This window comes from Lynx rufus, unplaced genomic scaffold (assembly GCF_022079265.1).
Source record: "Lynx rufus isolate CCGP_SWC_20201006 ecotype Redwood Valley unplaced genomic scaffold, mLynRuf1.p SCAF_2, whole genome shotgun sequence".
NCBI lineage: Eukaryota > Metazoa > Chordata > Mammalia > Carnivora > Felidae > Lynx > Lynx rufus.
Genome location: NW_025814834.1, coordinates 179,336,961 through 179,358,462, shown reverse-complemented (window position 1 = coordinate 179,358,462; position 21,502 = coordinate 179,336,961). Strand labels below are relative to the sequence as shown.

Sequence of the window (21,502 nt, the reverse complement as noted above, 5' to 3'; positions counted from 1 at the left end):
GGGCCTCAGTTTCCCTACTTGCAACATGAAGCTTGGTTTAGAATTATGGGGAAAATACTTGGGGCGTTTGTCTTAATGGGCAGTCCTAAAATGGAAGCAACATGGTTATATTTCTCGTGCACCTACTATGTGACAGTACTGTCCCATTTAATCTGCCTCCTGAGGGAGGGCCATTGTCTCATCTTACAGAGCAGAACCACACACTCAGCGAGGGGACCTGTCTACAATTCTGAGCAATTCTGGAGACATCGGAATCCCTGCTGGCAGCACTCTGGGCCTCACCATCTTTTGAGAGCTACAAGCTTCCTGAGCCTCAGTTTCTCCATCAATAAAAATCGAGAGGCGTCTGCCTGTCACATTCCAGAACTCTCTGGGGCAGGGAACCACCTAGTAAAGCCGATCTCCATGGAGATGGCTGCACAACACCCAGCGTCTTGCTTGGCCTGGCAGACACCTGGTGCAGGACTTAGTGACTTCACCCCCTTTGCTTCCTAGCAGAAGACCTGATCCCCCCCCTGCCCTTCTTTTCTGGGTGATCAGACTCCACTCCCCCTCCAGGTATGTCCTCAAGGTGCTCACTGTCTGGCGGTGGCATGACCGACACGGAGGAAACCCCAGGTGAGGGCGAAGTGCCAAACTTGGGTGAAAACACCAGCTCGCCTGGGCACAGCCCTGCACGGCCCACAAGGCCGTGGCTCCCGTTCCACTAGAGCTCTTGATCCCCCAGGTCGTAACTGGGAACTTGTCGCCCGATTCTGGGAACTTGTCACCACTTGGCATCCCAGTGCACTGTCGGGAGTCTAGGGACAGCAAAGTGCTGGGGCTCAGAGGTTGGCCAAGGGCAGGGTTTTGCAGTCGGGAGGACAGGAGTCCAAAGCCTGGCTGGGCAGTGTGTGAGGCTGGCCACCTCTCTGGCCGTCAGTTTTCTCATCTGTAAAATGGGGATGGTAACAAGACCCTCCCTGCAGGGCTGTGTGAGGGTTAAATGATTAGCACGGGTAGAGCACTGACAGTGCCTGGCCCGTAGCAGGTGGAGCCTTTGAACCAGTCAATGCTCCCAGCCCTCCCTGGGCACCTGCCGGGGAGTCCTGCCCTCCCTCAGAGAGCGGATTCCATTGCTCAGAGGCAGGATCTGCGTGTGGAGGTGTGGAAACTCCCAGATGATTCTAATGTGTAGTCACCGGCAGTAAGAAGATGGTTCTGCTTTAGCTACTCATCCTGCAGATGGGTAAGCTAAGTTGTCTGGGGCACAGCCTTTCCTTCTCTGCGACTTAATTTCTTCTCTTGTAAATAACCACCGTCCCTCGCTGCCCCCACCCTTTGGGGCCAGTCTGACCTCTTGGGCCTCGGTTTCCCCATCTGTGAGGAGAAATGCCGGTGAGATGCTGTCCCACCTGTGGGCTGGCCGCCTTCCAGACTCCAAAGACCGACAGAAGCTCACATGCTCCAGCCTGCAGCCCTACATCAACACCGCTCTTCCCCTGCAGTCTCCAGACAAGGTTTAGTTTCCTAACGCATGGGCTCCTTGTTGGGGAAACATGAGAACAGAGGCTCCCATCATGGCTGCCCCTTCCTGCTGTCCTGAGCTGCCTGGGTGTGAGGTCTGCCAGCCCTGAACCTCTGAGAAAATATTTAGGCAGTAACCCAAGCCTTGGCCACCTGCTTTCCCTGCAAATGCGCAATTAATCACCTGGACACGCTCTGCCCTATGTCCAGTCTCAGGAACGATGCCGGCATGGCGGGCCCCACGGCTGCCTGTGTGGGCATGAGACAGCTGCTGTCTCAGCTTGGGCCTGAGAAGCCTTTGGAGGTTGTGCAGCCCAGCCCTTGACCCGGGGACAGGACTGCTTCATAGCATCCTGCCCACTCTTGCTTGCACACCCCCAGGGATGGGGAGCTCGCTTCATCCCAAAGTAGTCCATTCTACTTTAGAGGGCTTTGCCTTTCAGAAATCTGAGATTTGCCCCTCAGCCCCACTCTCTGGGGTCCCAGCCTGCTTGGGGGTCTCCCAGTACTGTCAGCACCCTCTCTTCAGGGCATTCTGCTGAGCTCTGGGGTTGTGTTCAAGGTCCCCCACCCCCACCCCGCCCCCGAGTCTCCCGTACTCTGCAGCCACCTTCAGGTGTGAGGTGAGCAGACTTCTCCCTGTCCTGGCCCTTGTTCTGCGCAGACTTTCATTTGTCACTGGCAAATTAACCCAAAGAACCAACTGCGTTCCAGGCCCTGTGCTGGGCCCTGGGGACATAAGGCCTCCAACATAGGTCCTGCTGTGACAAGACAGTCCTATGGCAAAGGTGAATTTGGGCCCCAGACCGTCCTCCAGGGCGCTAGCCTGAACTTGCCTCCTGTACCCATCTAGGCTGCCAGACAAGCAAGAAAACCCCGGCCTGGCCACACTGGGGCTGGGTCAGCTTTTTTTCTGGAAGATTTCAAACATACTTGAAAGTACAGAGGATATAATACAACGAGCCACAGAAAATAGTATAATGGGCCCGTCCTCCAGCTTTAGCATTGTCAACTCGAGGCAAAGCCTGTTTCCATCCCCTCCATGCACTCTCTTCCAAATCATGCCGAAGCCTGGTTGCCCCAGTTCTTTGCTCTGCCCTAAAACCACCCACTGGACCAAATCCACCACCGTGTCCCCTGCTCCCTGGCCCTGTGGGAGCTCAGGCAGCTCCCTCCCTCCTGCAGAGACTGGGACACATCTCCTGGGTGGTAAAGCCTGGCACGTGGCTTCCTGGAGGCCTGATTCCTCACCAGCCCCTTGACAGGCCTTCTGCTCGGCCTGCTGCACCACAGGCCTGGGGCCCCTGGGAATAAATCGAGTTTTGGCTCCACAGCCGCAGGGCTGATGAGAGCGGGCCTTCCCTTCCTGGTTCACGTTCCGATTGCGTTTCCCTTCAGAGACACGATCACCGAGAAACCTATAAATCCCTGGCAGGGCTGACGGCCCAGGCGAGTATATAAATCAGGACTTGTAAAAGCCTAATGATTCCCCCCGGACGGTGGAGAAGGGAGTGCGCCAAAACTCCTCAGGCGGCTCCCCTGGACCCCAGTCAGCAGGGGAGGGTGGGCCGGGTGCTGGTGCCACAGACCTGGTCTGGAATTCCAGTTCTGCCCTCACTCTCTTGGTGGCCTCAGTTCTTTCCTCCGCAAAATGGGCTTAATCGCACGTACCTTGTGGAGTGTCATGATGATGTCATGTAGGTTCTCTCGGAGCCTTAAAGCACGGGATGCTGTCATTTTTCAGGCCGGCTGACAGGAGGTGGTGGACACAGTGTAGGCTGGGGACCAGGGAGCTTGGGTTGTCCCCTGTGGGTCACTGACCTGCTCTGTAACTTTGGTTGTGTCACACTCTCGGGGCTTGTCTTCTCGCTTGGAAAATAAGGGGTTGGACGGGGTGGGGAGTTCAAAAATGATTGTTGTGGCCCTAATCTGCACGAGGTTCTGTGCAGATGGGCCCTGGTTCCCTTGCTCCCGGCTCTCACACTCCACTGATGTATTCAACAAACAAGTACGGAGCACCTACTATGTGCTGCGGGGGCTGGGCAGTCAGCGGTGAGGAGGGCAGAGCAGGATCCACCTCCCGGGGCCCATGGTCCAGGGGGAGCTCCCTCTGCCCGCTCCCTTCACAGCAGCAGGCGGAGGGCGTCCTGAGGGATAAAGCGGGCATAGCAACCCCAACTCCCCCCTTGCTTGGTGTCCCATTCTCCATGTCTCCTGGGTTTCTCTATCCATGGAGAGGGGGCGGTGCCGGTGGCCTCGGTGGGCTTCTTAGTTCTGATGGTCTGGGTCATGGGGGACCCCAACGGCCAGCAGCAACAGAGACTGTGGAGGCAGAGGGAGTCCAGGCAGATCCAGGAATGGGGAATCCCTGTGCCCAGCATCAAGGGACCCTGGGCCTGGTCATGAAGGGCAGAAGGGGAGGTCTTGAGACCCACTCTCCCCAGAGACCCCTGGCAGGTGGCTGAGGAGGGGGTCAAGTGACCACAGACCCCTGCCCCAAAGGCCTGTCTCACCAGCACTCTTCCCCTTTTTGGCCTCCCCTCCTTGTAACCACTAGGGCTCTATGTTGCCTTAGGCCCCAGACAATGAGGCAAGAGTCAGTGAGGAGGGGGACAAGGCAAAGAGAATAGGGGCACAGAAGACAGACCTGCAGTTTAAAGAGGGAAAGGGAAAGACAAACAGAAGAAAAAGAGACACAGGGAGTGAACTTGGAGGGGCAGAGGAAGGGGGGAAGGAGAGAACTGGGAGGGGGACAAAAGGGCACAGCAGAGATGGGGAGACAGAGGGAGGGCTGGAGGGGCAGAGAGCTGCTAGGGGACCAGGGGTAGCAGTGAGGGGGAAGCAGAGAGGAACAGGGAGGAATGGAAGACAGAGGTACAGGGAATAGAAGATAGAGGGACAGGGGGACAGAAGACAGAGGGACAGGGGACGCAAGACAGGACAGGGGGAGATGGAAGACAGAGGGCCTCTGATGGAGATGGGGACAGGGCAGGTGGGGGGCAGGCCAATAATAGCCTGGACTGGACGGAGGGCAGGGCTGCAGGGGCCGCCTGGAGTGGCCGGGCTGGAAGAGCAGTGTGGTCCCCTGGCAGGGCTGGGCACCGTGCCGGTACCCTGGGTCCCCCTTTAGGGGCTCTCGGGCAGACTTAGCTCCACTGCCCTACAGACCCTGCAGGGCCCAAAGCCTTGGCCCATCCCCCGGGGCCTCTCCAGGTAAGAAGTGCCACCTGACCCAACGCCCCCTGTGTGAGGGTTGGCAGTAATCACCCCGCCCTGTGACGGCACCGCACTCCTGGCTGCAGTCCCTGGCACTCGGGCAGAGCTCAGGAGGGGCCTCGGTGCTCCAGTGCTTTCTAAACAAGGGACGAAGCAAGCATGGCTGGGAAGGGAGCTCGGATCCAGTCTCTCGGCGGGTCCTGCCCCAGGGGCCCACCGGCTGCTGTGCGCACTCGACCAGGATGGAGACCTGCAGGCATCTGGGAGGAAGGCCTCCTGGCGCCAAGAGGAGGAGCGGAGGCTCAGAGGAGACCCCAGCAGGGGAAGGGAACAGTCACATTTACAGCTCAGGGGCACGATAAAAGCTGCTATTACTGAATCCCTACTGTGTGCCGAGCCTTTGTCTCCAGCTCACTTGTCTGTCTTTTTCTCTTTTGTTTGTCTTTGCCTTTGTCCCCCTTTCTCCCTCTCTCTGTCTCTCAGAAACTAAATGGGATCCAACTGCTGGCTCCCTGTGTGTTCTCCCGCTCACGGCTCAGCCCTTTCATTATTAATAGAAATATGTCCTCATTGTACAGCTTAATTCTGCTTATCTGGAGTGGATTAAGTGCTTACAATGACATGCAGTATTGATTCCTGAGCATCCCTGTTAAAGGAATTTTGCCATGACCTAATTAGTTCCATAAAACCAGTGGAGGATGGGACGAGGGGGCCAGGGGAGCCTGGGAGTCGGGAGTCCTGGGTCCTCATCCCTGATGACATTAGGAATGCTGTGTGACATGAGATCAGAATCTCCCCACTGCGGGCCTGGACTTGGCCTGCTCTGGGAGCCAGAGGTGGGAGCCAGGTGCCCAGAGTCCTCCAGGGTAGGAAGTGCGGTGGGTGAGAGCATGTGCTCCGGAGCCCGATCCCCAGGTGTGAATCCCTGCTCTCCCACCCGCTGGCTGTGCGGCACGGACACGTTACTTCCCTTCACGGTCCCTCAGTCTCTGCATCTGTAAAGTGGGGTAACCGTCAGGCCCTGGCAGGAAACAGACGGCCCTCTGAGTGGGGCGGTTGAGGAGGGTTTAAGGACAGGACTCCGTACAACGGTGGGGGCCGGTGGCAGGCAAATGAGGGACAGTGCGGGGTCTGACTTTCCTAAGAGTGGGAGCAGCTCCAGCCCCAGCCCATGCCTGAAGAGGGAGGACAGGGGGCCGCTGCTGTGACCTGCAGTGTGGAGAGGGCCACCTGACTGGAGCCGGGACCTTGAGTGAGAATGGGGCCTGCCCAGGGACTCTTGCTCTCCGCCCGCATGCCAAGCTGGGCTCCTCATTGGCTGGAGCCAGCTGGGAGCCAGAGGGAAGGGCTGTAGACACGGAGTAGCACTCGCGGCCTCCCTCGGTCGCGGGGAGAGAGCAGGCACGCACACAGGGTGCAGTCTTGGTTCTGTCACCACTTGACTGGGTGGCTTCTCTGAACCCCAGTTTCCCACTATGTAAAGAGGGATTGGCTAGATCTTTCCATCTGGTTTGCCTACCTAACCCAGCCACACGGAACACAGAGGTGTTCCTTTGACCTGGCTCTGAATCCTGACTGCTCGCCCGCAGCTAAAGGGGGCTAGGAAGATCCTCGTGGAGCTGCTGGAGGAGGAGGGCCCGGCACGCAGTAGGCATGCAGTACACGTGACTTCCCTTGTTTCATTTCACTTCGGCGGCGACGAGGCAGAAATTTTCCTGGAGGACTTTTCTTTTACCAGGTGACCTTCAGGGGGACACGGTGAGATGCAGGACAGCGTCCAGGCCACCTGCACAGGCCTGGATGATGGGGAGGGAGACGGGCAGGGGGTGAGCCCTGGTGCCCTCAGAAGTGGTTTCCTCTCCCCCCTCCCAGACCTCTCGGTGCGGGGTGGATCTCTGTGTACCTGGGATGCTGTCTGCAGCCTGGCCCAACCGCGGGCCAGAATTTAAGTGCGTTCTTCCGCCAGCTGAGAAGTCAGTGCAGAGAACAAAGGTCTAGTCAGGTGATCCGGGCTCCAATTTTAGCCCTAGCCTTGGTCGGCTCACCTGCCTTGCGGCGCGGTCCTGGGACTAGCACATGGTGGGGGCCGCATGAGGTGGGCGCCCATCCCCGCTGACGGAATCCAGGGCCTGGGCTGGTTTCCGAGCCTCGCACACTGGCTCTGTTACACACCCCTCCGCCCCGCCGCTGGTCTCGGCCTCTACTCTGCTGGCTCACAGGCAAAACTAGGCCCCCATGACTCGTTTCCAGTTTTTAATGTTTTTCTTGTAAAACCCAAAATATAAAACTGGAAGGGGAATGGAAAACAAGTTCTGTACATTTATATACACGAGGTCTGTGATTTCAAAACCATTGAGGAGGAAAAAAAGGAAGGCACAGTCAAGGGAATGTTGGGGGCCACGGATCCTGACGGGTACCTCTGAGCACCCAGCTCGGGCTCAGGTGATTGTCCCTGGCCAGCGCAGGGCAGCCGCCGCAGACCCAGCACCCTGAGCTTGTGGGGAGCCTTGGCCTGGCGGCTCAGGCTGGGTGCACAGAGGGTGGGGACAGATGGCGAGTGGGCAAGGTAGTGTCTGCGATGGAGGGAGGACAGGTGCAGGCTGGGCCTTCCTTCAGGTGTCTGCGTAGATGGACGGGATGTGACTCAGGCAGTGGTCAAAGGCCCCATTGGGGAAGAAGCCGCAGTCCTCGGGGCCACTGGACACAATGTCTTCAGATGGCTGTGGTGGCAGTGCTGTGGGGCATGGGGCTTCGGCCAGGGCCTCGTAGCCTGTGGGTGTGGGAGGGAACAGGGTCCGGGCTGGAGGATGCAAGGGCTATGCTTTGTCATCTTCTCCCAGCCCCCTGACCCCACCTTCCTGTCCAGGGTCCCTTCACATGGTATCCCTTCAGTGGGGCCTGCTCGGAGCCTCTGCTCTTCCGGACAAGGGAGCTGCTGGGTGGGAGGAGGTGCTCCAGGCCTTGCACTGCCAAGGGACCCGGGGAAGCTGGACAGACAGCCGGCTGGCTTGGAGCAGTCCATCACCCAGCGCTGGACTGTAGGGCCGAATGTGGGGGAGGGTGGGATGGGCTATCACAGCTCTTGTCCTCGGAGGCTGGGCCCCTCCTGGCAGAGCAGCACAGCCCAACCCCACCCTTTCAGGTTCCTTCACCCCACCAGACACGAGAAGCCCAAAGAAGGGACCAGCACTGACTGGGCTCTTACCAAGGTTTCACTGAAGTCTTATCTCCCTTCAGTCACAACAATCCTGCGAGGTAGGAGTCATTATTCTATATTATAACCGAGAAGATGGGCTGAGAGAGGCCAAGACACTTGCCTGAGGTCATATTGCCAGTAAGTGGGGGAACTGGGATTTGAACCCAGATCCATTTGGCCCTGAGACACCTGGTTCTTCCATTGGACATGCTCCGCTGCTCAGAGGCCCTTACCCTGGAGGGGCCTGGAGAGGTTGTCTTATCCAGTCCCTGCCCTAAGAGCTCTGTCCCTGAGTTGCTGTCACAAATCCGCGTAGCCCATGACAGGCAGGCCTCAGTCTTCCCATCTGTGCAGTGGGATCACGACGAACTACTACCCCGAGGCCCCACAGCCCCACCCTATCAGTCTGGATCAATCCAGCTTGTCTATTCTCAGCTTGGCAGAGGACATACAGGCAGATGCACGGGGCCTGGGACGGGCACTGAACGCCGGGCTGCCACCCAGATAGCAGGGGAGACGGGAGGCCGGAAGAATCCACCACCCTGGTGTGGGGGCATGGAAGCTGCCTCTTGCCCATCAGAGTTACCTATTTCTGCTGCGAAACCCCAAGAAAGCTCGCCGCAGGCTGGATGGAGCAGGGGGAGGATGAGGTGGTGAGCCAGCAGTGCCGGGAACAGCAGCCAGGGCCTCATCGCACACCAACCCACGCACGTGCACACGCGGAACATGCCCCACCCACCCGCACACACCCTGTGATCGGCACACATCTGCCTATGGTGCATGTATGTGACCCGCGTCCACCTACAGACACACCTACACCACGGTTGAACACAGTCTGTGCACACAGGGGTCATGGGATGGATAACACACAACGTGTCCACACAGACGGGACCACAAACACGTGACAAAAGAAGACGTACGTGGACGTGAGAACCTGTGTGTGAACAGGAACACATGGGCCCTCACGCAGATGGACCCACAGGTTTCTGCATGCTTGTCTGTGGCCTCATTACTGTCCCTATGTCCTTAATCCTCGATCCCCGGCTGCACACACCCAGAGCTGCCCAAGGGGCCTCTGGCACAGGGTCTCAGGCTCCCCTTTGTCTGGGGCCCCCAGCCTGCCCAGAACTTATAACTTCCAGCTGGACCCAGGCCTGGAGGCTGACTCGGGGTGGAGCTGGGCTTGGGGAACTCAGGGAGGGTCTGCCCCCCCTCCCGCATCCGATGCCCCTGCTCTGATCAGCACTGGCCCCGCTGGTCTGAGCCTGATTCCACCCTGGGCTGTGCACAGCCCTCCCTCTCACTGGGTTTCTCCACCCCAGCCAGGGGCATTACGTGGGCAAGGCCCAGGGCCCTGTAGGGGACACAGATGCAGCACAAGGAACAAGCACAACCTCTAGGTCCTGTCTTTCCCGGTAGGGTGGCCTCTCTGGCCTCATTTTCTTTATTTGTTAAAGAGAGATCAGTATTTGTCTCTTTCCCTGCTGTCTCCCCAGGGTCCACAACTGTGTACATACTCTGTGCTCACTAAATATTTAAAGGGAAACCTCAACTAGCCTGCAAGCGTCCAGTTTGAGTCTTCTGTCTTCAGAAACCTGCCAGAGTCCAGACACGTATCACACACCTGCTGTGCGACAGTGTGGAAGAAACACGGACGTCGGAGGTAGACAGGGTGCAAATCCCAACTCTGTGGGGTCCTGGGACCTGTGTGAGCCTTTATTTCCCTTTCTGTAAAATGGAGAGGACTCTGCCCCTCTGGGCTGTCCCAAGGCTTCAGGACAATGTGCACAAGTACCCAGCACAGGGCTGGGCCTTGGTAGGTGGCCAGGGAAGAGAGGCGTGCAAGTGGGGCTCACCTGTGGCAGGTAAAGGTGCGCTGAGGCTGTGGTAGCCATTAGGCCGCAGGGGGTTGAAGCTGTGGGCTTCCCCGGCCAGACTGTCCCCGCTGGCTGCTGGCTCGGCCGTCCGGTAGCAGTCACCATAGGGGAAGCAACTTTGGATGGAGTGGAAGCTGCCCTGGTACCCTGCAAAGGGAGGCGGCAGGGGATGCGTTAACAAAGGAAAACCGCCCAGGGCAGAGAGGGCACCATCCCGCTGCACTGTCCAGCCTCCCGCATTGTCCTGTCCAGGCACGGTGGGTGCAAAGCAGAGAAGAGGGCCCCAGGGTGGAGAAGGTGCCAGGGGTCCTGGGCCCCTTTCCCAGCTCTGTCTGGCACCGGAGGGGGTAGGGCGAGGCGGCCTCACGTGGCTGTGCTGGACTTTGTGGCTGACATAGTGCTCTGAGGGAGGGGACTGTTGGCCCTCCATCCCCACCTCCTGAGATGCCCGCTCACTCACCTCCTCCAAGCAGCAGGCTGTACCCACCCCCCTGCCAGTGTAGATGCTGTTCCCTCCGCTGGGAGAGCCCTGCGATGCCTTGTCAATGGGACAAACGCTTCCTCACCCCTCAGGTGGAATTTCCTCCAGGAAGTGCCCCGGACGAGGTATGTCGGGTCACCTGACTCCTGGTTTCTCTCACGGTGGCCCTCAGTGCCCTCCGTCATTCCGAGTCCCCGCCTCCCTGCCCTAGGTCAGTGCCTTGTTCCTCCTGGACACTGGAGGAGTCAGTGGAGGTATATGGAGAGGCCCTCAGCCAGAGCTTACCTTGCGGACTGGGCAGAGGCGGGGGTGGAGGGCTCTGGAAAGGCGGGTAGGGTGGCTTGCTGGGGAGTGTGGGGAAGGGCTGGCCCCCCGGAGAATGGCTCTGGGAGGATGGTGGCAACGGTGGTGGCCCGAGCCCCTTCAGTGGGCTGACCATAGGTGAGAGGAGGCCGGGTCCCAACCTGGAGAGAACAGAGATGGCCATCAGCAGGAGAGGCTCTGGGGGCAGTGTGTGGGGTGGGGAGTGGGGGCCAGAGGCATGGCTGCTGCTGCTTGCTTCCCTCTAGCAACGCTGAGCTCACTACCTGCTCCGCTCTGACTTAAGACAGTGCAGTTAGAAGAGGAAGCTTTTACTTCTGAGTATGTTCAAACTGGAATTAAGTGTTAAAGTCCTCTGAGCTTCAGAATCCAAAGGAATCAGTAAAGAACTTCGATCTGGCATTTAGGACTGGAAATCAGCAAGGAACACTGGTTATAAACATGGGCCTTGGAGTCGACAAAACTGTTTTCTACCCATCTGCTCTCACTGGCCACGTGACTTTGGGCAAGTTGCTTAATGTCTCTTAAAGCCTTGGTTTCCTCACAGTGTGGCAGTGTCTCCCCCTGGTGCACTTACTATTATCACCCAGGGCTAACCACCAGCCTCCCCCACTGGATCCTGACACGCTCCCTCTGTGCTTGCCGCTCCGGCCGCCTCTGCAGGACAAGCCCAGGAGCAGGTGCACTGAAAGCTCTCGTGCTTCCTTAGCAGGAGAACATTCCATGGCACTTCCAGTCCCCACTTATTGAGCGTCTGTCTCGCCTCAGGCCCCATGAGAGAAGTTCTTGTGTCCACCTCACAGATCAAAAAACCAAGGTTCAGAGAGGCTGCTCACCAACTCCCGGCCGCACAGCACTGACCTCACAGGTTATGACATGGGTAAAACTAAATAAATCAAAATAGACAAAGCACCCAAGATGACATCAGAGGTATTCTCAGCCACTCCACGAATCGTCATCGTTATTCTAAAGATGTGGGAAAGAAAACAAGAAGATAGGTCTGATGTCCAAGTTGGGCTTTATTCCCCTGCACAGTGTGCCTTCAGGGGCCTTCTGTCTCCATCCCTGGACATCTCCCCTCCACTTGCATACATCCTGTGATGGGGGGCTCACCACCTCCATTCATACAGAGCCTGAGGTGGTACAGGCCCAAGTCTGGGCTCTCTGGAAGCTCATGTTCTGAAATGCGGCTGTAGTAGTGTAGAGCTGTTCAGTTACCTTGAACCCAGCTGAGCCCATGTGGGTCATCTAACTGGACTGCATATCACTGTGAACTAGGTTCCTTCCTCACGCTGCCACCTAAGCCTCTGGAGTCTGTTCACAGGAACCAACTTGGCCCTGAGGTCGGATGGACTTAGGGGCTCTTGGGACCAGGCTGAAGGCTCCTAGCCTACAAAGCACTTATGTACATTGCAGAAAGGGTGGGGGGTAGCTCAAAGAGTCCATCTTCTTGTTGGCATTTGGGATTTTGGACCATCCACATTAAAATATAGTATAAATTAAATGTCACAGCTGTAGGTGACCTTTTCAGGCCAGGAATATTACCCTTGCCTACCCTCTAAAACATGATGGGTTAAAGGGACAGATCAGTGCCTTTCTCTGAAACAGAGAAAGATTTGGGGAGAGGCCAGTGGGCTCCACGTCTGTAACTCTGCTGGGTCCCCATCTGCTCCCTCCAGCCTGGGCATCCTGCCGTTTCTGCCCCTTGGCTGCACTGCCATCATTCATATGTCTGGAACCCCACCACTGTGAGCGTGCTGAAGACAGAGGGAGGGCCTTAGGCCTGGGTCCCTAGTCCCCAGCCCAACATCTAACACACTCTAGGTACCCCTCAACATCAAGTTAATGAACTGAATCCTCATCGAAGCTCCATAAATTCTCATTATCGTCATCACTAACATTTTTAGGCCTCTCTCACAGGGCTGTCAAGCGGGACAGGGTCTACCACTGCAGTCTGTAAACTGTAGAGGGCTGTGCACGAGCTGTGTGTCCTCACAACAAGTTCTCTGGCTGAGGCCAGAGAGGCTGGGCCGTGGCGTGGCCAGGGGGGTGGGTCCTCCTTCAAGCCCTCTTCATGGGGTCCACTGGCCTTACGCCCACCCCATCCTGGCACCCATACACAGCTCTTCCCCGACTTCCTGATCGTCCCCTCCCCTGGGAGCCCGTGGGGAGGGCCAGGTCTCTGCCTCTGAGGCACTCTGTGCTTAGCACTGGGCCTGACACACAGCAAACAGCTGATAAATACTAACAAATGGGTTTCTTAATCACTCGGCTACAAAACCCAGAGATTAACAGCATTGCAGAATTAAGGAGAACCAGATCTGAAGGGGGAAAAAAACCACGCATTCTCAAAGTTTGTTTTTCCTGTCTCAAACCTGCCATAAATTCACATTTGCCACCTTCACAGCCAGTGAAATTAAACAGAACACGACTCTCCACAGCAGACGTGAAGGCTGAGGTTATGCTGCTCTACCTGAACTCTTTAAAAGGAAAAAAAGATCATCTGGAGCTCCTCTTCTGAGTCATGCAAATGATTCCTAAATCAAATATTTTTGCTTCAATTGGAACCTATAAAAATTAATATAAAACCTCACTGGCTTGGCAGACTGAGGGCTTCATACCTCGTATGGGGCTGGGGAAAAAAAAAAAAAACTGCCCTATTCGGCGTCTACTCTGAGCCAGGGTAAATAAATTTGGTCATGAAGTCAGGCCCTCTTAGCATATTTTTGAGTGAATCAGATAATTCTGTCAAGCTATTTAAACGTCCCAGCAAACCACCGGGGAGCCGCGAGTGGCCTTCCCTGTTGACTTTGGCAGGAAGGGGAGGCTGAAGGCCTTTTCCCCGCCTTGCCTCTCTTCTCAGGGGCTGAAAAAAGAAACCCATTCAAGCCGGCCCGGGCCTGGGCCTGGTGTCGGGCTTGAGGGCCCTCCTCTCCTGCAGCCCAGCCCAAGGAGCCGAGGCGCCTGGCTGTTGGGATGACCCGAGCCCTCGCTCCCACTCCCACTCCCGTAGGCAAGGGCAGGCGGATGGCGGGCCCGGCTGTCCTGGTCTTGTCATCACTCTGCCTCTCGCTGCAGGAATTCTTGACCGGCACTTATGCAGGCGGCAGGCGGGTGATGAATGAGGCGGAGCAGAGAGCACGGGCCTGAGCAGGGAAAGGCCTCTGTGGTTTATTTTTCTTTGGTTGGAGATGTTTTGGGGCCGGCTGGTGGGTGAGCAGGTGGCCTGAGCCGGTGGGTGGGGAGGTGGGTAGTGTCCGTGGAACCTGTCCCAGATGACACATACAATGCCAGGCATGTGTATTTCAGGCATGGCTGATCCTCACCACCTTCTTAGAGGAGGGTATTTTAATACCTATTTTACAGAGGAAGAAACTGAGGCTCAGGGAGGCCTGGTTCTCTGGGCCCCCCTTTGAGCCCCATCAGGCAGCCTCGTCGTGCCTCTCCCCCCACTCACAGTCTTCCCACTTTCCCTGCTCCCCGAACAGCACTTCTGCCTCCCCAGGGGCTCATCTCTGGTGGCTCCTCCCTCCTCCTCTCCCCGCCCAGTGGGAGTTTCCCCAGCCCTGCTTATGCTCTGTCACTAATGCCTCCTGGTGTTCCTCCTCCCCACCCACCAGCCCTGGCCCAGGCTGCCATCCACCCACATTTGATGCCTGCCCTGGCAACCAGCCCCACACTGCAGGCTGCACTCTCCTCCCCGGACTGACCACATCCCTGCTCGGCACCCTTCGGATACACTCCTGCCGCAGGCCTCGTGATCTGGCCCTAGCGACCTCCCTCCTGAGCCTGTCACCCCACACGAAGGTTCATGTTTCCCAGAACACGCCAAGCTCTCACCATGTCTACACTCTCGCTGCTAGTCCCTCCCAATCTCTCCACTCGGTCAACTCCTACTTAACCTCGGAGGCCCGGCTTAGCATCACCTCCAGGAAGCCTTCCCTGACGTCCTCCAGCTCACTGGGTTCTCCTCTGGGCTTCCACAGCCCCTTCTGCTTCTTCCCTCAGAGCACTTGTCCCGCGTGGTCAATCCCTGCGCCTCTATCTCCCCTCCTCGTGGTGATGAGTTCCTCCAGGACTGGGCTCATCGGCGGCTCCAGCACCGGGCCCAGGGCCTGCCCACACCAAGGACGCAGGAACCGGACACCGAATGAATGGGTAAGTGAGTAGCAGAAGGAGCCCAGTTCGGAGCCCTGGGCCACAAACTTGGTGATGAAGCCGGGCTGGTCCCAGGCACAGGCAGGCCAATGCCAAGGCTAAGGCTGTGGCCTTAGGGAGGAAGGGCAGAGGAGGAGGCAGGTACTGAGGTCAGGCCTTGGGGGCCAAGTCTGATCAAGTCCTGCTAGCGATAAGTGAAAGTGGCAGGCAAGGCAGGAGGTGGGGCTATGTGACCTCCCTCTGCCCATCTGCAAGGAAAACAGATTCTGGCAGCATTAGGGACCAGCAATTAGCACATTTACCATTTCCAGCCGATTAAGCGGCCACAATGGGAACCACATTGAATACAGAAAAGGCTACTCCTCTCTGCAGTGATCCTACAGCAAGGGCCCCGGGACAGCCCGAGAGCTGAACCATGATCACGGCTGGAGCGGCCAGAAGTGGCGGTGAGGGCAGGATGAGCACCTCTGGTGTGGGCAGCGGGCAGTCTGCTCACCAAACGCATGGTCTGAGCCGAAGAGAAGCCAGGGTGAGACTCCCAAGGAGGCCTGGTACGGCAGTCCGGAATGCGGTGTGGGTGCACAGAGTCTTCCCACGGCGGCGCTCACAGCGGAGGCGCACACGAGGGGAGGCGGCACAAAGTTCAGATGCCAATACCATCTACCTGCCAGGGTCGCCGTGAGGCGCCAATGAGACGGTGCCCGGCAAGCGTCTGGTACAGGGTGCGGTATACAGTATGTGCCGCATAAATGCTGGCTACTTTCGTGGTCAGTAGCGACCACCTAGCACGCGGGATGCCTGCCCTCGCCCTCGTCCCGCGCAGGTGCCTGCTCGCTATGCCGGAGGAGGATTGGCTGGCTGTACATACCCATCCCTGGTGCTCTCGGCCGCGGGCAGGGGGGACAGATGGTGGTGGGAGCTGGTGGTGGCGTCCAGTGGGTGGTGCCTGGAAGGGACATCGTGCATGGGGGGCAGGATGCCTGATGCGAGCCCATTATGGGGGGTGATGGAGCCAGGATATACGCCTGCAGGAAAGCAAACAAATATCACTGGGCTTCGGCCACTCCCCAGAGGTGGCTGTGAATGACCCCGGAGCTGTGTGCCTGCTGACAGAAAGAGAAAGACACAAAAGGAAACCATCAAGGTTGTATTAACAGAAGGTTAGGGGCCCAAACGGGGAGACGATGGCTCCACGCTGCGGTTCATACCCTGGCTGAAGGGCTGCATGTGGGGCGGAGGCCTACCCTGAAAGCAGGGTAGGTGGTGGACTACCAGGGGCTGTCAGAGGCATTAGGTGGTCAGGCTGTGTGCGTGTGCACGTGTGCGCGTGTGTGTGCCCACACGTGTGTTTTGGGGGAGGAGGGTTGTATGGAGCAAGCTGCCGCAAGTCTCTGGGGCTGTTCTGAGAAAGAAGAGGTTTGCTCTGTGCAGCCCCAGAGGCAGACATGGATCCCGAATGGAGAGAAGCTTGAGAGGCACTCAGGGCTTGGCCATGGCTTCTCACGGGCAGAGCCGCTGGAGGGTGATGGGCCGCCTTTGGAGGAAATGAACTACCCATCCCCAGAGATGTGCAAGCACAGCCTGGATGTCCACTGTGAAGGACCCCAAATAGAGGATGGCTGTGCTAGCTAGATGGCAGGCCGGCCTAGGAGACCTATGGTTGTACAACCAGAGATGGTTGCACAGGCTGTACACTGCACAAGGGTCCTGACTGAGGAGAGGAGTCGGCCATGCTCTAGCCTACGATTCTAAACCTCTAGAAGACACCTGCAGGGTGATACCACCTTTTGTCACCTCTTACTCCTAAGCGCCTTACCCTTGTTAAGAAGACAGGTGGGGGAAGAATCAAATGGGGGACATTAGGTCATAGTCAGATGTCATTCCAGGGGCCTGACGGTCTGAGAGCAGTTACTGACGCCAGTGTTTCCCAAATGCCTTCACTAAAGAACCCCAATTAGAGGGGAGATCGGACCCCTACTCTGGGACTGGAGCCTGGGAGGGACTCAGCAAGGGTTCCATGTTTTTCTCCATTTTATCTGAAAAAAAAAAAAAATGGGGCCAATCTTATTCCCCTTTTTAAATCTGGCCACGTTTATTTGCGTTTTAATAGAAACTGACATCCTTTTCCTAGAAATCAACCCATCAAGTTGATGCCCTGGGAAGACTCTGCAGACCGGGGGGCCACACGCAGAGCCGTCCTGATGCGGTGTCCATGCTGATTAGTCAGAGTTCACCTGGGCCAGCTGTTACGTTTTGAATATTACTCTGGTCATCACGGATCGAGACCCAAGGCTCCCTATCACGAGGACCATCTGAGCACAAACCACATAAAGAAGGAAGTTTCACCTTGTCAGATGGCTGCCGTTCCAGGCTAGCCTGTCTCAGGCTGGCCCCTCTCACCCAGGCCCGCAATTCAGGGAGTTACGACCAGGGATTGAGGAGGCCAGGGCAGGGGTTGCAAGCTCAAATCTTCAACCGCAGCTAATCAGGCCTCCCAAGTGATACCAAAAGAAAGTCTGTTTAAAGCGAGGCCCAGGAAATGGCCTGGGGCTCCGGCTCAGGCTACGTCCTAGATAGCCAGGTAGGGTCCTATGGTCCAGGCTTCACTGGGCTGTGAGACCCCAGTGCTCTAAATGGGCTCTTGGGGGCCTTCCTCCCTTCTGCAGTCCTTACCCCTCTGTCTCAGGGAACTCTGCCCACGGACAGCCCTGCCCATCCATCTATCCACCACCACCCTTTACCACCCATCCTCCCCCCCCACCCCCCAGCTTTGTCAGGAAGGCACTGGAGAAGATTTTGTGGATGGAGCCTGGCTCGGTGCTGCTCACGGCTTGCTCTGCTCACCACTTTTCGGAGCACCTCCTCACCTGCCATCTTGAACCAATTTGGGGGCCTGACAGCTAGGAAGACCTAGAATCCTGATAAATCCTGCTTTCTCTCCCTCAGCCATGCCGACCTCGTGCTTCTCACATCCTCGCTGCCCATCACGTTACCTGGGTCTGCTAAAGGAGCCTGCCAGAAAAACTCCTGAGGGTTTCCTGTGAGGTGAGTTCGTCCTTCCTGATGAGAGACAGGTTTTGGGGAGTTTCCTACCATCAGACAACGAAAATTCGAGGTCATCCTTGCCAGCTCCTCCCTTGTCCTCAACTCTTCTGTTCTGGACTTCTCTGACCTAACACTCCTTGAATCTGTCCCATTTCCCCCTGCCTTTTGCCCTGACTGTCCAGCCCCACGCAGACAGACACAGGGTGGGCCACTGAGTGTGTGAACGAGGCATGTCAAGCAGTGGACAGACAGTGGATGGCAATGAGGGAGTCATCATGAGGGGCAGCAGGAGGAGGACGCCATGGAGCCTGCTGGCCTCTCCCCCAAATGCACCATTTGAGGCTATAAATCAGCATCATCAATCATCAGCCATGAGTGCTTAACCTTTGGCCCTAACATCTGTTCCCAACTGTGCCTCAAGCATTTGCAGTGTTGCCTACGGAAGAAACTGGCACTGAAACCCAGAGGGATCCAGGACTTCTGGGTTCTCCTTGTTGGTCCCTGTCTCCCTGCTGTGTTGGAAGCAGCTTGAGGACAGGGACCGGCACAGAGCCTGGCACACAGCAGGTGCCCAGGATGGTGAGATCTAGCATCAACAGCAGGGAGGCAGCAGACTCTCTGATTAAGGGCAGGGCCTGTGGCCAGACGGCCCGGGTTCAAGCCTGGCCTCTGCCATTTACCGGCTGTGGGACGTCAGCAAAAAGTTACTTAACCTCTTGAGGCCTCAGTTTCCTCATCTGGAAAAGAAAGAGCACAGTAGCATGTACTTTATGAGGCTGACGTGAGGATTCTGTGAACATGTACTTGTACAACCCCTAGAATGGCTTCCTGGGGTGAAAAATATTCAATAAATGCTGGCTGTAAATTATTAGGAGATGGGTGAATAAATGGTTCCTCTTTTCATTCACGATGAGCAAGAATAATAATGATGACAAAAATTATCGGTCACAGCGGGTTTATATAAGTGATCGCATCACAATCACATCTGTTGTCACAGCAGGTCTGGGGGAGAAACTGAGGCTTGAGGCAAGGAGGACACCACTCGCTTGCTATTGGAGCAGGCCTGCATAGGCGTATTACCCTAACGCCCCCACCATCCATGCTGCGGCCTCAGTGACTTTGTTTCTCATCTGCAGCATGGGCTCATGGGGACCGAATGAGACGATGTTTGTTTAGTGACCAGCCCATGCGGGCGCTCAAGAGGTGGCTGTTGCTGGCCTAGCCCTTCTCCCTGGGATAGGCCCTGGCCTGGTATCTGGGAGAACAGGCTTCTAGCCTGGATCTGCTGCTGACTTCTCCAGATGACCTTGGGTCAGTCCTCCTCCTGCCCAATCCTGAATCCTCCCAGGATCAAAATGATGGGGCTGCAGGACTTCTTCCCCAAGGAAGCCATTGCTCATCAGTCACAGCCCTCTTTTCTGCCGAGCCTCAGTATCCTCAACACATCCCTGTTATCCCTTGGGTCTCTTTGTCACCAGGTATTTTAGCAAATCTGACGCTGTGAGAAAAAGCCATGGCAGAGGGGCCTCTAGCTGGAGGAAGGAGGGTGTGATCCCTTCTCCATAGATCCACCCTCCCGGGGTGTCCTTGCCCTTGTGGACCTATGTGAGGGTAGGGCAACCCAGAAAAAGTGTAAACACCTTCTCTCCCTGAGGCGGTTTGGTAAATGCTTCGACATAGTTTTAAATCTGTTGCTACCTCAACACTGAGGGGAAAGCATTAAAAATTAGAAAATAAGAAATGTCTAAAATGGTTAGAGTAATTCAAGAAATCCCAGAGGGTGGGAAGAGCTTTCTGCTCTGATACTGTGGTTTCTTTGTGGGATGGGGAGGGTAGAGCACGAGTCTTGTCAGCTGGAATCCGCCCGCGGGCCACATCGCAAGCCACGCAGTGAAGCGTTCCTGCCGGACCCGAGACCCGCCTCCCGGCCTGCGGCCTCCTGGGGAGGACAGACAGGCTATGTCGGCTGGACCAGTGGCTCTGAGTGTCCAGCTGGATGGCCCGGAAGGGTCCCGGGGGTTGAGGGGCTCCACCTCTAGGCCACAGAATTGAATAAACTGGAAGTGATCTGGACCAATTTGCCCACCCTCTCCGAGCCTCGGTTTTCTCCTCTGCAGCCGGAAGCTGTGGTATGGAGTCCTGGTGGGGAGCACACGGGTCTTTAGGTTGAGGCCCAGGCCTGAACCCTGAGGTGGGGCCTGAAGAAAGCGCAGGAGCTGCCTCGGTGAAGGGCTGGGGTGAGGAGGCCGGCAGGGCGTATACGGTGGCTCAGAGGCAAGAGGGAGCACGGGATGTCCAAGGAACTATGTTTGACGTGCCAAGCAAGGCTGGTGTGGGAGGCCGCTAGGAGTGCCTCGGCCCCGTGAGGCCCCGAAGGCCAGGCTGAAAGGATCCTGGGCTTCCTCCCCTGGGCGCTGGCGCCACACGAGAGTGTGAAGGAAGGTATGTCAGAGGAGCGGGTGCCCCCCACCGGACCCTGGGCACCCACAGAGCATCACTGTCTTCCTGCAGGGCCGGCTGGCTGTGAAAGAGCCCTCCTGGGCTGTGCACCTGGCCGCTGCCTCCCCACACGCATACCTGGGAGCAGCTCCGGGGCGCGGCCACCCTTCCTCTCGCCGGCCGCCAGCTGTGTGGACCCGTGGAGCTGCTGCAGGGCCAGACATTCGGTCAGAACGTCAGCCTCAGTATCAGGGCCTGTGTGCAGCTGAGGAACAAGCAGAGGGAGAGAGGGTGTTAGCGCGAGACCATCTTCCCACCGGCAACCCTCGGTTTAGGGGGCAGGGCAAGGATGGTGGCTCCAGAGCAAGACCCTTCACCTCACTGCACCTCAGTTTCCTCATCTGTAAAACGGAGCGAACTGTATACGCTGGGTTAGTTCAGGTCTGAGAAGCAAACACTAGGAGTGAACATGCAAGGATTTTAACAGGGGAAGTGCCTGCGTGAGAGAAAACCAGGGAGCTGGGCAGTCTGGGAAAGGGAAGAGGGGGGAAGGAGTTTGGTGGAAGCTTCTAGACTAGGAGTCCTCAGGGAGCTGAAGTGTGCTGGAAGTCACGGGGTCCTGTGTCTCCCAGGCATCAGCATCTCTGCAGGGCCTGCCACACTCAGTCCTTGGCTGGGAGCAGCCTACAGGAGCCATGGCCTCACACATGTGCCCAGAAGGGTGTCAAAGTACAGCAGCTGGGGCCTCCCGCAGGTAGCCAGAGCTCCGTGTGGCCCGTTCTCGGGGCTGCCCCACAGTGAACTCATGTGGGCAGAGTAACATACAGTGGGCACCCAGGGAGTGTCTTTCCTTCTCTCCCCCTTGCCCCCATCCTCCTTTCTTCCTGGTATGAGGCATGATGCAAATAGTCCAGGGCAACCCGAGTTCAAACTCCACTCCCATCTCTTCTTCCTCCCTGTGTGACACTGGACAAATACCTTAACCTCTCTGGCTCTCCCCTGACTGTAATAAGCAACGACAATCACTACCACCGCCCCCCAGGCTGCTAGGTGGAGTAAGGAGATGACAGGTATGGACAAGCTTGTGTGAAGGGCTGGCTGACCCCAGCTGGCCGTGTCCCACATGGTCATGTGACAGTAGGCATGCTGGATCCATATATGGACTTGAGGTCACTGGCTGAGAACAAGCCTGGGTGGGCAAATCCTTGGCCAACAACCCTTAGCCGTCTTTAAGGTAGACTCGAGCTCCATAGCCCAGAACGT

General features: G+C 57.1%; 1 protein-coding gene across 3 annotated transcripts in view; it reads right to left on the bottom strand.

Annotated features, from left to right (window-relative positions):
- Window positions 1-7,291: 7,291 nt before the first annotated feature.
- Window positions 7,292-21,502, bottom strand: part of GLIS1 (GLIS family zinc finger 1) — a 229,227-nt gene continuing 215,016 nt past the window's right edge. For 2 of the 3 annotated variants that reach the window (XM_047085855.1, XM_047085856.1), the window contains 5 exons: window positions 20,378-20,504; window positions 15,624-15,780; window positions 10,562-10,740; window positions 9,775-9,942; window positions 7,292-7,492 (listed from right to left, as the gene is read on the bottom strand). In XM_047085855.1, coding sequence (XP_046941811.1) covers window positions 7,335-7,492; window positions 9,775-9,942; window positions 10,562-10,740; window positions 15,624-15,780; window positions 20,378-20,504 — 789 coding nt within the window. In that variant the 3' untranslated portion in view covers window positions 7,292-7,334. The remainder of the gene's footprint in view (window positions 7,493-9,774; window positions 9,943-10,561; window positions 10,741-15,623; window positions 15,781-20,377; window positions 20,505-21,502) is intronic. The other variant, XM_047085858.1, reaches the window with a different exon arrangement.